Source organism: Phascolarctos cinereus, unplaced genomic scaffold, assembly GCF_003287225.1.
Source record: "Phascolarctos cinereus isolate Bilbo 61053 unplaced genomic scaffold, phaCin_HiC Scaffold_726;HRSCAF=1367, whole genome shotgun sequence".
In the NCBI taxonomy this organism is placed as follows: domain Eukaryota; kingdom Metazoa; phylum Chordata; class Mammalia; order Diprotodontia; family Phascolarctidae; genus Phascolarctos; species Phascolarctos cinereus.
The window spans coordinates 383,601,515-383,615,080 of NW_027556098.1; the positions used below are offsets into that span (position 1 = coordinate 383,601,515).

At 43.7% G+C, this 13,566-nt stretch overlaps 1 protein-coding gene across 1 annotated transcript in view; it reads right to left on the bottom strand.

Moving 5' to 3' along the window:
- The window catches only part of ARHGEF10L (Rho guanine nucleotide exchange factor 10 like), a 219,623-nt gene that overhangs the window by 56,111 nt on the left and 149,946 nt on the right, over positions 1-13,566 (bottom strand). The window contains 1 exon segment of the mRNA XM_020972563.1: positions 2,796-2,917. Within this exon segment, the coding sequence (XP_020828222.1) occupies positions 2,796-2,917 (122 nt within the window).

Genomic DNA, 13,566 nt, shown 5'->3' on the forward strand with positions numbered 1-13,566 from the left:
GATTAGCCATGTCTTCCCTGAAAGGATATTGGCTCTGATGTCACTTCACTTTTCTGGACCTCAGTTTCCTTATCTTTAAAATTAATGAGTTGGACCAGATGATCTCTGAGCTCCCCTTCCATCTCTAGACCCACGGCCCACATCTGGCTCCTTTGGCATTTATGGGCGAAAGGGAGGGAAGCAGTAAACACCCATAATTTCCCAGTGTAAGGAATTCCTTCTATTGGTAGAGGGGGCTCATTGGTAACTTACAGTCTCATCGAGTTGCTTGATATGTCGTGACATTCCCATGATAACGTAGACCATCTAGGTCAGAGTCAGGACTGGAATTCAGGTCTTCCTTACTCCTGGGCCAGCACTCTACCCACTGTGTATATCTCCAGCTTTCAGACCGTCTACAGCTCACCCTACATCCATATACCATGCTTTTCACGTGTTTTTGTAAATGTCATTCCACCTATTCATGTTGATGTCTTTTCTCTCATCTCTAATCAACAAAATATAACTTTATATAGAATACATTAAAATAAAACTTTCAGGTGCTATATTCATATTAAATTTGTATACATAATTTTACATTTATATTAAGTCGACATAATAGAAAAATCACTAGACTGGGCAGCAGGAGACCCGGGTTTCAGTCTCAGTTTTGACCACTGGCTCACCAGGAGAGCTTGGTCAAGTCACTTCTACATGGGACTTCAGTTTCCTCCTTGGCAAAACAAGGGCGTTGGATGAGATGAACATTAAGGTCTCTCCTAGCTTTAAAATTCTCTATCCTAAGGCCCTTTCCAGGTCTATCATTCAATAAGGCTTTGACCAGTTCTGAAATATGTTCTAGGCTCCCTCCCAGCTATTAAGTGTTCCAAGTTCCCTCCTAGCTCTGGTTTCATATTCCACAGTCTAAGTTCCCTTCCAGCTCTAGCATTCTATGCTCTAAGGACCCACAGGAAAGATGCCTGAAAGTCAGTGCTTTATAATCAAGAAGTATGCCATGAGCTGTTATAGGCTCTGTGGCCACCTAGCATGCTCAGAATTAATCACAGGGTGAGCAGTTCCTCTCAGCTCTCAGATTCCTTTATGGTTCTCTTAAGGGCTTTGGAAGGCCTCAGGCCAGTGGCTCTGACCTGCCCCATTAGAGTTAATGGGGCCAATAAGATTTAGTCTTTGTTGTTATCTGCCACAAATTAAAATATTAAGACATTCAGACTGCCCAGCCAGTTGGGATTTGGAGGAGAAGGCCAAATTCAACTCCTCAACCAGTGCCAATATAAGCCTTCTCCTGGGATGAGAACAACTTTATTATCCTAAGCAATCCAAGGCTTGGATACTGGACGCTTGCCCAGGAGGGTCAAAGAGGCAATGCCTTACATCACTGGCTGGAAGGTTAAGATTGTCTATGCTGCTCCTGTCATTGAATAATCTGATTGTGGTCTTCTATTTTCAAGGAAGATGGGAAGTAATTCAGTACAATTCTAGAAACATTAATTAAGCACTCCCACTATGCGCAAGGCATTGTCCTAGACACCCAATGGCACCAGTAGGATGGAGATAGCAGACTGCTCTTGGTCACCTAAGAGGTAGCTATGGTCTTCCCCTCCTGCCCCTCATCATCTGACATGGGAGAGAAGAGTAAGAAATAAGATAAGAGAAGAGTAAGAAATAAGATAATTTTAGGCAACTCCCCAAAGGTCTAGTCTCCCATTTTCATAGGTGGCCATTTCTTCAGTTTGGATGCTGGGAGCCAAAAGAAATCACAGAACCCCAGGCTCACAGATTTGGAAGGATATCTCATAATTACTTGTTGACTCTTCAGAGCTCAACTCATGGGCCACCTATGACAACTCAAATTAAAAAAAGAATCCCCACTACAAGTAGAGGACATGGTTCTAACCCTCAGGAAGACTAAAGATAGGGGCAACTAGGTGGCGCAGTGGATAGAGCACCGGCCCTGAAATCAGGAGGACCTGAGTTCAAATCCGGCCTCAGACCAAACACTTGACGCTTACTAGCTGTATGACCCTGGGCAACTCACTTTAACCCCAATTGCCTAAAAACAAAACAAAACAAAACAAGAAGACTAAAGATGCTGGGGACAAAAGAGAATGATCATTTCCTTCAAAACTCAGCTTAAGCCACACCTTCTTTTTGAAGCCTTCCTTAATCTTTCCAAATGCTACCATTGCCCTCCCACCTTAACCATCTTGTTTTTGTTTATTCTGTATATGCCTAATCTAAGGGTGTCCTCTGCTCTAGTAGAATGTAAGCACCTTGAGGGCAGGGGCCATTCCCTTTATTATGTTTGTATCCACAGTGCCTGGTACATAGAAGATGATCAATAAATAAGTGCTTATTGACGTACTGACTGGAGACCTAACATATGAAGAAAGACCAAAGAAAATTAGACTTCTTGGTACAGAAAGAAAGAAGTAAAAAGGGGAGTAGATCAAAATTTATAGAATCAAGAAGGAATGAAGAAAGAGCATATCAAATCTGGAATATCAGAAAGATGTTGAAGGTAGAAAGAGAAAGATTTAGAAAAACTGTATCTGGCACAGAAGGCAGCAAACTCCAATAAGCAGCAATTATCCTCACTGATTTGATGGGGAAACTGAGTCACTAAGCAATGAAAGGGCCTACCTGGCATCGCACTTGAAGTAGATGATAAAGCCTGCCCTCCCCCAATTCTCAGCCCCCATGTTATAGCTCTTGCTTTTCAATAGCTCCTCTCTCCCAGAAAGAAAATACATCCTCCTTATGTCTATTCAGCATAGAAAGGCCAAGACTCTACTCACCTGAAAGCTGAGGGTGCGAGAGGAAAAGGCAGGGATGCAACAGGCCAAAATTGGGCACCAGAAGGGGGCTTTGCTCTTCTTGTCCTCATCAGGGCTTTTCCAGCCAGGCTGATTCTCTTCCCCTGGAACCAATGGGACAAGGTAGGAAGGATTTGATTAGTTCTGGTGGGGAGAGGGGGGAGAACGGTTAAAAATTCCTGCAGCCAAGATCAAACCCCTCTAGGTCCCGGGACCCTAGACCACCCCCAGGAGCACTGCCCAACACAGTAATCTGCAGTGTGTTTCTAGGCTCTTGGGCCAGTAAGACACGATAGCAATTAATTTTTCTGCTTATTTCGTGGCTACTTTAATGCCTGGAAAATCCTCTAACCAATATTCTAGAAGATTGAAGCCAGAGCTACAAGGGCCCTTACAACAATTTCCTTTATGATATAAATATATTCTTAATACCTAAACCAGGGAGAAAGCAGAGAAAGAAAACTACAGACCAAAATCAATCATGAATATCAATACAAAATAATAACTTATTAGGAACAGACTTAAATTCGTAAGAATGAAAGCCATTCCCCAGTAAAGAAATGGGATAGGAATAGGCAGTTTTCAAGTGAAAAAAAAAATCAAGTTATTAATAGCTATTCCCCCCTCAAAAAAAAAAAGCCCTGTTCTAAATCACTAATAAGAGAAATGTAAATTAAAATGCTAAGATTCCATCTCACACGTATCAGATTAGCAAAGGTAATAAAAAAGGAAAATAATAATTGTTAGAGAGGATGTGGAAGAATAATCACACTGATGCACTGTCATCGGATATACAGACTATATAATTGGATATATAGACTATATATTTATAGACTATATGTCTGGCAAACAATTTGGAACTATACTGAAAAGTCACTGAAGTGTATACCATTTGATGTTAGTGATACCACTACTAGGTGTTTACCCACAAAGGCAAAGAAAGAAGAGGAAAATGGTGCAAGGATGCAAAAATATTTATAGCAGTGCTTTGGGTTGTAGCAAAGGACTAGAAATAAAGATGGTTCCCATCAACTGGGGACTGGAGAATCAAACTATGGCATTTCCATAAGAAAGATGAGAGGGATGGATTCAGAGAAACCTGGGAAGATTTTCACAAACTAATGCAGAGTAAAAAGAGCAGAACCAGAACAATTTATACAATGACAACACTATAAAGAAAAACAACTGTGAGAGATTTGAGGACTCTGATCAATACACTCACAAACTATGATTCTTATGTATAATATAGATGCACATAGATAATGTGTGGGCACACACATATAGATATATAGACACACACAAGACAATTGATGATGAGGAGTGCTACCCACCTCATGACAAGAGAGGACAGAACAAAGGTATAGAATGAAATATAGGTTTTCGGACATGGTCAATATATAGATTTGTTTTCTAAAATATTTTTTTTAATTTGGAAAACTGAGGTGGGGAGGCTGATGGGGATAATTCGAGGGAAAGGGAGAGAAAAGAGTATCACTGAATCTTTTTTTAAAATGCGTGGACAGAAAGAAGTTCAGAGGGAGACACGGAAGCAGAATAGCTTTGAAGTTAATGTGTTAAACTCATTATACACATTAAAAAAAGTACAAGCTCTCCTGATAAAATTCACAGATTCCCATGAAGTCATTTTCCGTTCTTTGTATACGGAAATGTTCATGTTTGTTGATGTTTCATGTTCTGAATCACAAAGAATTAAGAGAAAAAGGATGTCAAATGGAAGGAACTTCAGAACAAAGACTGTCAGACCTGCAGGCATCTTTACCAAGAGCTCAAACTCTAAATTTAGCATTTCCAATAACAATAATAGTATTTCTCTGTCTCTTTCAAGTTTCTAAAGCACTTTACCAACATCTCATTTGACCCTCATACAAGCTTCAGAGGTGGGCCCTATTATTGTTCCCATTTTACCGATAAGGGAACCGAGGCAGAGAAAGGTTAAGTGACTTGTCCAGGGTTATACAGCCAGCATCTAAGGTAGGACCGAAACTCAGGTCTCTTTAAACTAAATCAAGCCCTCTACCCACTATACCATCTAGATACCTCAGGTCTTTAGAACAGAAAATGTTAGATCTAGAAGGAACCTCCCATGTCAGATAATCCAGACATTTAACAGAGAACTGGAGTGACAAAGAAACTGAAATTCACAAAGCAAAATGATGACAGGCAGGCCACCAACACCTGTCTCCTGCCCCAAGAGTCTTCCCACTGCAACTGAGGCAGCTTCATCAAAGGCCTCTCCCTCAAGTCCTTCCTGCCTGTGCCATCATGAAAGATTCCCTTCCTATCCCCTTGTGATCCGCACAGTGCCCTCTCTGAGCTCCCCGCCTCACCAGCTGGTAGATCCACAGACCCGTGACCCAGTGTGTCCTGGGGCGAGGCGAGCAGCCCGTGCCATGGGAGCAGGTACCTCACGGAGGAGATGTCACCTCTTGTAATTCTACACGTCTGCGACTCGGCACTAGCTAAGTGACGTGGAGTCACTGACGGGAAGGAGAGGAGGCTCATCAGCCAGCCCGGGATCGATGTCTTCCTCAGCCCTCTGGCTGCTTGGACCTCCTCAGTGACACCAGCAAAGATGTCCTGGTATGTCCTAGGCTGGGATATGCCGACCCACAGCAAGAAGAAAATCAGCAAAGGGCCCTGCGCTTTGCAGGGCCATAAAATGACCCTCTCTAGAGCCCAAGAGGCTGTGTCTCTTCCAGGATAATAATACTTATCATCACGCAATAATTTTTGTTCTTGTTGAATCACTTCCGATTCTCTGTGACCCCATTTGGGGTTTCCTTGGAAAAGTTACTGGAGTGTTTGCCATTTCCTTCTCCAGCTCATTTTACAGAGGAGGAAACTGAGGCAAGCAGAGTGATGTGACTTGCCCAGGGTCACACAGCTAGTAAATGTCTGAAGCCAGATTTGAACTCACAAAGATGAGTCTTTCTGACTTCAGGCCTGGTGCTGTATCCACTGTACTACCTTTCTTGTTATACGGCCTTTTGTCATGGTTGTTGAGTCATTTCAGTGGTATCCAACTCTTTGTGACCCCATTTGTGGTCTTCTTGGCAAAGATACTGGAGTGGTTTGCCATTTCCTTTTCCAGCTCATTTTACAGATGAGGAAACTGAGGCAAACAGGGTGAAGTAACTGCCTAAGGCCAGATTTAAACTCCAGGTTTTCCAACTCCAAGCCTGGTGCTCTACCCACTGTGCCACCTCCACGCCCAACAATAATAGTGACAAAAAGCAGCACTTAGTTACTGCTTTACAATTTTCAATTGTCTCATTTGATCCTCACAACAGTTCTGGAAGGTAGGTGCTGCATTCACCCCATTTTAAAGATGAGGAAACTGAGGCTCAGAAAGGTCAGATGACTTGCCCAGGTTCACATAGCCAGCAAATGCTGGGGGAGCACTTGAACTCGGGTTTCCCTAACTCCAGCTCCTGATGATGAGCTGACGATGGCAGCTCACCACCTAGCTGCCTTATCCAATGACAAGGCTCTGATGGTGACAATGATGACAGCTCCCATTTTCTTAGTGATTTATGGAGTATATGGCTCTATCCTCACCATCACCCTGGGACACAGTTTGAGTAAAGATGATTATGCTCATTTGATGGATGAATAAACTGATGGATGAATATCTTGCTCAAGGTCATAAAACCATTGAATTGGCAAGAGCTAGGATTGAAGTTGGGCCTTCGTAGTTCCAAGGCTCTACCCACTGCACCAGACTACCCCCTCCTCCATTCTTTTCATGCAAATATCAACTTCAGTCTGGGACTGGGGGTAAGATTGCCCCCCCCTTTAAAAGCTGCATTAAAAATGCTGAAAAGCCCATCACAAAGCCAGGCCTCAAATGCCCAGGGGCAACTTGGATAAAAGAAAATCCACAGGCAAGCCCCAAATGTCATTTTTACTACTGGATTCAGCATCCCCTTTGGAAAGTGCACTTCAAGGAACCCTGGACAAGAAGGTGGAAGACCTGGGCTCTGCCATGAATGACCCGTGTGACCACGTCTAAAGCACAGTGCCAGTGAACGCAAACTCCTCAATAAAGGGTTTGTACTATCTGGTCTCAAACTTCACTCCCAGCTTTGAAATTCTCTGCTCTAAAGGCCTTTCCACCTTCACATTTTAGGTCGTAAAGTCCCTCCCAGCTCTGATGTCCTGGGTTCTAAGGTCCTTCCCAGCTCTGACCTCCTGGGTTCTAAGGGCCATCCCACCTCTGACCTCCTGGGTTCTAAGGGCCCTCCCAGCCCCAACATTCTGTGTTCTCAGGGCCCTCCCAGATCTGACACTTGAGGTTCTAAGAGCCCTCCCAGCTCTGACCTCCTGGGTTCTAAGGGCCCTCCCAGCCCTGACATTCCATATTCTATGATTCAAAACCTTCCTTAGTGCTGCTCAAACAGTCTAACTGCATCCAAACACTCACTGTGATTTCAACTTGTCTGGTGAAAAGTCTTCAGAGAATGTGCAAGAGAGACTCTAAGGGTTAAAGAGAAGGGAAAGGAGGTGTTTCCAAGGTCTGGAGTGACCCAGATCAGTAAGTGGGCCCTGGCTAGGTGGGGGCTGAATGAATTCCCTAGAGGAGAATGGGATAGCACGATAACAAGTTGGAAAAGCTAACAATCCATTATGCAAATGGAAGACACTGTTAAGATGTGAACATCCTGTTCCTTACTTCAGCCTCCTACCCACCACACAGTCACATATCCATTTGTTCATTCGCTCCTTTATTTGTTCACACATTCAACAAATATCAGATGACAATAACAACAACAATCACATCTGGCATTTCCACGGTGCTTTAAGGTTTACAAGGTACATCACGTGCTTTATCTCACTTGAGCCTGACAACAAGCCTCTGATGTATACTACAGGTATTAGGTAGCCCAGTTTACAGACAAGGAAACTGAGGTTCAGGATAGCAAAACGACGTATACACAGCTAGCAATGCCTGAAGCGGAATTCTAACTTAGTCCAGTCTTCTATCCCCTGTTAGGCAACTGTACTGACAGCCACAGTAAGTATTTGTTAAGCACCTACAGTGTGCACAGTAAAAAAATTTGTTAAGCACCTACTGTGTGCACAGTAACCATTTGTTGATGGCCTACTATGTGCACACTTGATATACCAACAATCTATTGAACTTCTCAAACTAACTTTCCCCTCATCAAAGCATTTTTCTTCCTCTCCTTTGCCTCATGGAAACCTCTCCTTCCAGGTGTAACCCAATCACCACCTTCTACACTTTGCCAGATTACCCTAATTCCTAATGTCTTTCTTCCCTAATTACATAATGTTTTTGCTGCTGTTCGGTTGTTTTTTAGTAATGACCAACTCTTCACGACCCCATTTGGGGTTTTCTTAGCAAAGATACTGGAGCAGTTTGCCATTTCCTTCTCCAGCTCATTTTTACAGATGAGGAAATTGAGGCAAATAGGATTAAGTGACTTACCCAGGGTCACACAGCTAGTAAGTACCTGAGGAGAAATTTGAACTCACGTCCTCCTAACTCCAGGCCCTGTGCTCTATCCACTGCACCACCTGGCTGTCTCACCTTGTATCTAGTGACATTTATTTTGTATTCATTTTGCGTAAGCCTACATACATGCTATCTCCCTGACAGAACATAAATTCCTTGAGAACAAGAACTGTTTCACTCTGTATTTCTGTATCCCTAGTACAGTGTTTGGGACACATAGGTGCTTAATAAATGCTTGTTGATTGATGGAAACGTAAAGACAAAAAAAAAAAAGAAAGAAAGAAAAAACCATGACCAATCTTGGCTCTGGAGAAGAACTAAGAAAATGCATTTCCATTCCCTCTTTGCAGAGGTGGCAGACTATGGGTATGTGTTACTGCATACAATCAGGCACAATTAATTGTCGCTTGGCACTGCTGAACTGCCTGGTTTGTAGTTTTAAAATCCTGGCTACAGGGAATGGCTCATTGAGTAAGACATGAGGGAAGACTATAATGATCATAGCATTTATATAGCTGGCCGGCAAACTGCTTTTTATAAATATTATCTCATTGGATTTTTACAACAACCCTGGGAGGTAGGTGCTATTACTATCCCTGTTTTACAGATGAGGAAATTGAGGCAGACACAAAGTCACACAGCTCTTAAGTATGTGTGGCTGAATATGAACGCAAGTATTCAGGACTTTGGATGCTGTGCTCTCTCCACTGCCCCAGCTAGGCACCTTTATTCAGAAATAAAGATGATATTAAAAAATAAAAGATTATCAATCAAAAGGATTTTTATGACTATTTTAAGAAAATTAAGTTTGGTAAGGCACAGTCCCTGCCCTCAGGCAGCTCACAGTCTAGTAGGGGGAATTAAACACTAACATGGATATTTAATACACGATTAACACATTGAGAACTACAGAACAAAGTTCTAGGGGAAATTAGAAGTGGAAGGTTACTCACAGGAAGGGAGATCCAGAAAGACTTCCTGAAAACGTGGTATCTGTATTGGGCTTTCAAGGATGGAAGGATTGGTAGGAATCCAACAGGGTTCTTGAGTCAGGGGAGGGGGCCAGAAAAAGACAGGGCAAAGGACATTCTGGGGTCCTTTTTAGAACACAGCATAAGCGCCTCTGCAGACATAAGCCTTTACTCCTATACACTGCCAAACCTCTTTTTCCCTGTGCTTTTTCCTCTTTCTCTTCCTAGCTCCATTCACCCACCTCCTATCAAGCCCTTGCAATTTATTGTTATTATTATTATTTTTAATGATCTGACCTTTTCACTCCAGATGGCTCCCTCTGCCTGCCTCTGATCTCTTCTGTTACAAGGAAACCGAGTGGCAGCTCTACATCTGCTGGGCCACTATTCCCAGCGCTAAAGCATACAGGCCGAGACCAAATTAAAAAGCTGTTGTAAGAGAACCTTGATAACCCACTTGGGTAATTGACATTATGAACAAGTTAGAATGGCAAAGCAGTTATTTCCAATTGACATTAAGTGGGAACTTATTTAGTGTCAAACCATATTTAGCAGGGCCCATACAAAATGGTTCAGTCTGAAGCTTGGGGCTAGTAACAGAGACGAGCCTCTGTTGGCTTGGCTCTTGGCCTTCTGGCATCCTCAGAATGCCCCCCCCCAAGCACGCCACTGTTACTGCTGAGACATCGCTCCTTCCTGATCAAAGGTGATCATTAATGAAGAAGAGATGGTGATACCTCTGAGGATGCCCTCTTACTACTTGTCTACACCTCTCCAGCATGCTCCTGACCCTCCAACCAGGCCAGTCTCTTCATTGCGTTACACACAACGTACTCATTCCTACCTCTGGACCTGAGATTTCAGGATATGGAAGTGGGAACATGGGGCAATATCAGGGAAAGCAAGCAGAAGAGGGCCCTAGAACATAAAATGGTGGAGCTGGAAATGGTATAAGAACACAGGAAGGTCAAGAGGGTTTGTGAGGAAGGGACTTGAGAACACTGAATGTCACAAGTGGAAGGGGCTTTCAGAAATGGGATGAATGTTACAATAATGAGAATAGAACTTGAAGGATTAGAAAATGGAAGAAAGGGTCCTAGAACATATGACGTCAGAGCTGGAAGGGGTCTTAGAGCACAGAATGTTAGAGGTCGGAGGAACTTCAGAAAGGAGAATGAGTGGCAGGCCTAGAAAGGACTTTAGAAACCATCTCCTTCAGCCCTCTTGACTGACAGAGCAGTACACTAAGGCCCAGAGAAACGACATGATTGATCCAAGATCCAACAAGTCATTGGGAGATCACCTCGATACTTCTCAGTTTCAATGGGGCACAGCTGAGGCTGAAAAGTCGGGTCGGTGTCAAATCGTGAAGGACCTCGAATACCTGGCTAAAGAGCTGAGATTTTATACAGCAGGCAATGAGGGTTTGCTGATGTAGCAGAAAGACTTGAGTCTTGCTGTCAGGAGACCTTGGGCAAATCATTTCCCCATCAGTGGAACTCAGCTGTCTTATCTTTAAAATGGGATGGTAGGGCTAGATCAGAGGACTATCTTTTACCTGTCTTTGTATCTCTGATGCTTAGCACAGTGCCTGGGACAGAGCAGGCTATTCAGGCTAATTGCTAGCCAGTGCTATTGAGGGTCAGGGGAAAGGGAGGTGGCATTCCCAGGAATCAAACACCGTTCCCTTCATCTTGAGAATTTCCCTAGATCGTCATAACCTTCTTCATCCTCTAACCCATTCTGGTGTAGCAGATAGAAGGCTGGACTTGGAGACAACCCTAGCTTCAAATTCCAGCCCTGCATGACCGTAGTCATTTCCTCTTTCCGGGCCTCAGTTTCCTCATCTGTAAAATGATGTTGCTGGAAAGCTCAGCACAGCTTAGGCACCAGAGAGATGCTGTGCCAAAAATCACTTCTTTCAGAGGCATCATAGATTCAGAGATCATTGAGTCTACATACACACACACACACACACACACACACTTCATTTTAAAGATGCAGAAAGTGGGACCCAGAGAGGTTAAGTGACTTGCCCAGGGTCACACAGCCAGTAAGTGTCAGAGGCAGGATTCAAGCTCAGGTCTTCCTGACTCCATGTCCAACCCTATCCATTACACCAACCTGCTTCCTATCTCCTCAAACTTGGTTCCTTCTTTCTCTCCCTCTCACTTAGAAGCATATTAAACTCTAACCACATCACATGTTCGGTATAGGGGGGCATGCATGCATGAAGAACAGAACAAAAAAAAAAGAAAAGAAATAAAAAGAAATAAAATCCTACATTCAGAAATGTCTTTAACATGTTTTATTTCTAACAGGTTTATATTATTCCACCCCACCCCTCCCCCCTCCTTCTCCTCCCCTATAACCAGGCACTGTAGATAAAAACAAACTAACAAAATAAAAGAAACAAATTATTCCAGCCTCAGGGGGACTCATGCATTCAAATAAGATTTCAAATGAATTTCCTTCCATTAAAACTTTTGCTGCAGCAGAACAGCATAAAGATAAGGCGGTGGAGCATCTTCAGAGGAAATGCAAAGGAGATGGGACTGAGTTGGCCCGCATCAGTTACAGGCTCTCCACTGTGCTCTAAGCCCCCTTTCATCCAGCCTATCTGGGGAAAACCTAAAGGAGTCTTTAAAGCTAGCATGCAAACAGAGCCTGAGTACTGGCCTGGGGCAACTGGAACTGAACCACCTTGGGGAAGGGGGAGGGATTTCTCCCAAAGAAGGCAATCAGTACCGGCCTGGGGGATCTGCCCTGCCTGGGTAAGCCATGGCCACCTCCCGGAGATTTGGTACCCTAGCTTTGTGGAAGATAAGCCGCTGTGCTTTCCAACATCCCGGGACCCTCCACACTAGGAGGGGAAACCTCAAAGTCTAGCTCTGCCCCTTTCTCAGGCAGCCCTTCTGCATCCTCAAGGGTCTGGGCCCAACAGGAGAATCACCCAGGGGCAGAAATGGCGAAAGTGGGCCAAGCACATGAACCCCAAGGAGATTAAAGATGGTGAGCAAGGCCCCATTAATAGCCATACTTCTGGGGATAACACAGAGCTGGAGACAAAGGAAGTGTCCGTCGATGGGTAAATCAATGGCTAAACAAAATGTGGCATATGAACATAATGGGATATTACTGCACTGTATGAAACAATAAATAGGAAGAAATCAGAGAAGACACATGAACCAAGGCCAAGTAAATGAACAAGACCAGGAAAACAATTTATAGTGATGAAAGTTTAAATAAAAAGAACCTTAACAAAAGCAAAGGGAATATCGGGGGATTATAAGGCAAGACCAGCCCACAGACAAGATGGAAAAATGGAACTCTCTCCCTTCTCTGCAGCAGTGGGGGACTACGGGTACAGAACAATGCATGCGATGGTGAATTTTTCTAAGCTGCTGTTTTCTCTTTCTTTAAAAAAAATACAGAATGGCTGTCTGGGAAGGTCTGGAAAGAGGGATATATTTGGAAATGAAAGTGATATTAAATCAATAAAAAAAATTTAAAACAAAGTGAGATAGTGCAAACAGTATTTTCAACTCTGTAAAATGCAGAGGAAAGACTGACGGGTCTCTAAAGTCCATTTAAAGTCTCTGACAGTCTGTTTTAAGGCCCTTCTCCCAGCTCTAGCATTCTCTGTCCTGAGGCCCCTTCCGGCGCTCCCATTCCATGTTCTAGGGCCCCTTTTCTGTATATGTCTGTGAGACTATTCTGGTCCGATGGAAAGAACATTGGATCTGGGGTCACAAGACTTGGCTTTGGTTTCCAGCCCGGCTATTTATAAATACCCACAATCTCCTTGCACGTCCCATCCAGCCATCTACCTTACCATCTTTACCATCTTGTCATCTTTCGGCCGCCCTGTCCAGCCCTCACTCTCTACCTTTACCTCTGGGCTGAGTCATCCAATCAATACAACCATTACCTCTGGAAAGGGCTTGTCCACTGATTGCCTCATGCATCGTCTCACCCTCCCAGTGACCACACAGACCAAAATTCCCTTCACTGACCACTGATCTTCTGTAAGCATCCATCCAAACTGATTTTCTCGAAATTCCTTGGCTATGCTGTTCCTCCATCTCTCATCTCCAAGCCTTTGCGATGGTTATCCACCATGCCTGGAATGGACTCCCTTCTCAACTCCTCCTCTTAGAATTCCTTGTTTTGCTCCAAAAATTAGTTCAAGCATCATGCTCTATGTGAAACCTTTCCTAATCCCCTTAGCTGTTAGTCTCTCTCTCTCTCTCTCTCTCTCTCTCTCTCTCTCTCTCTCTCTCTC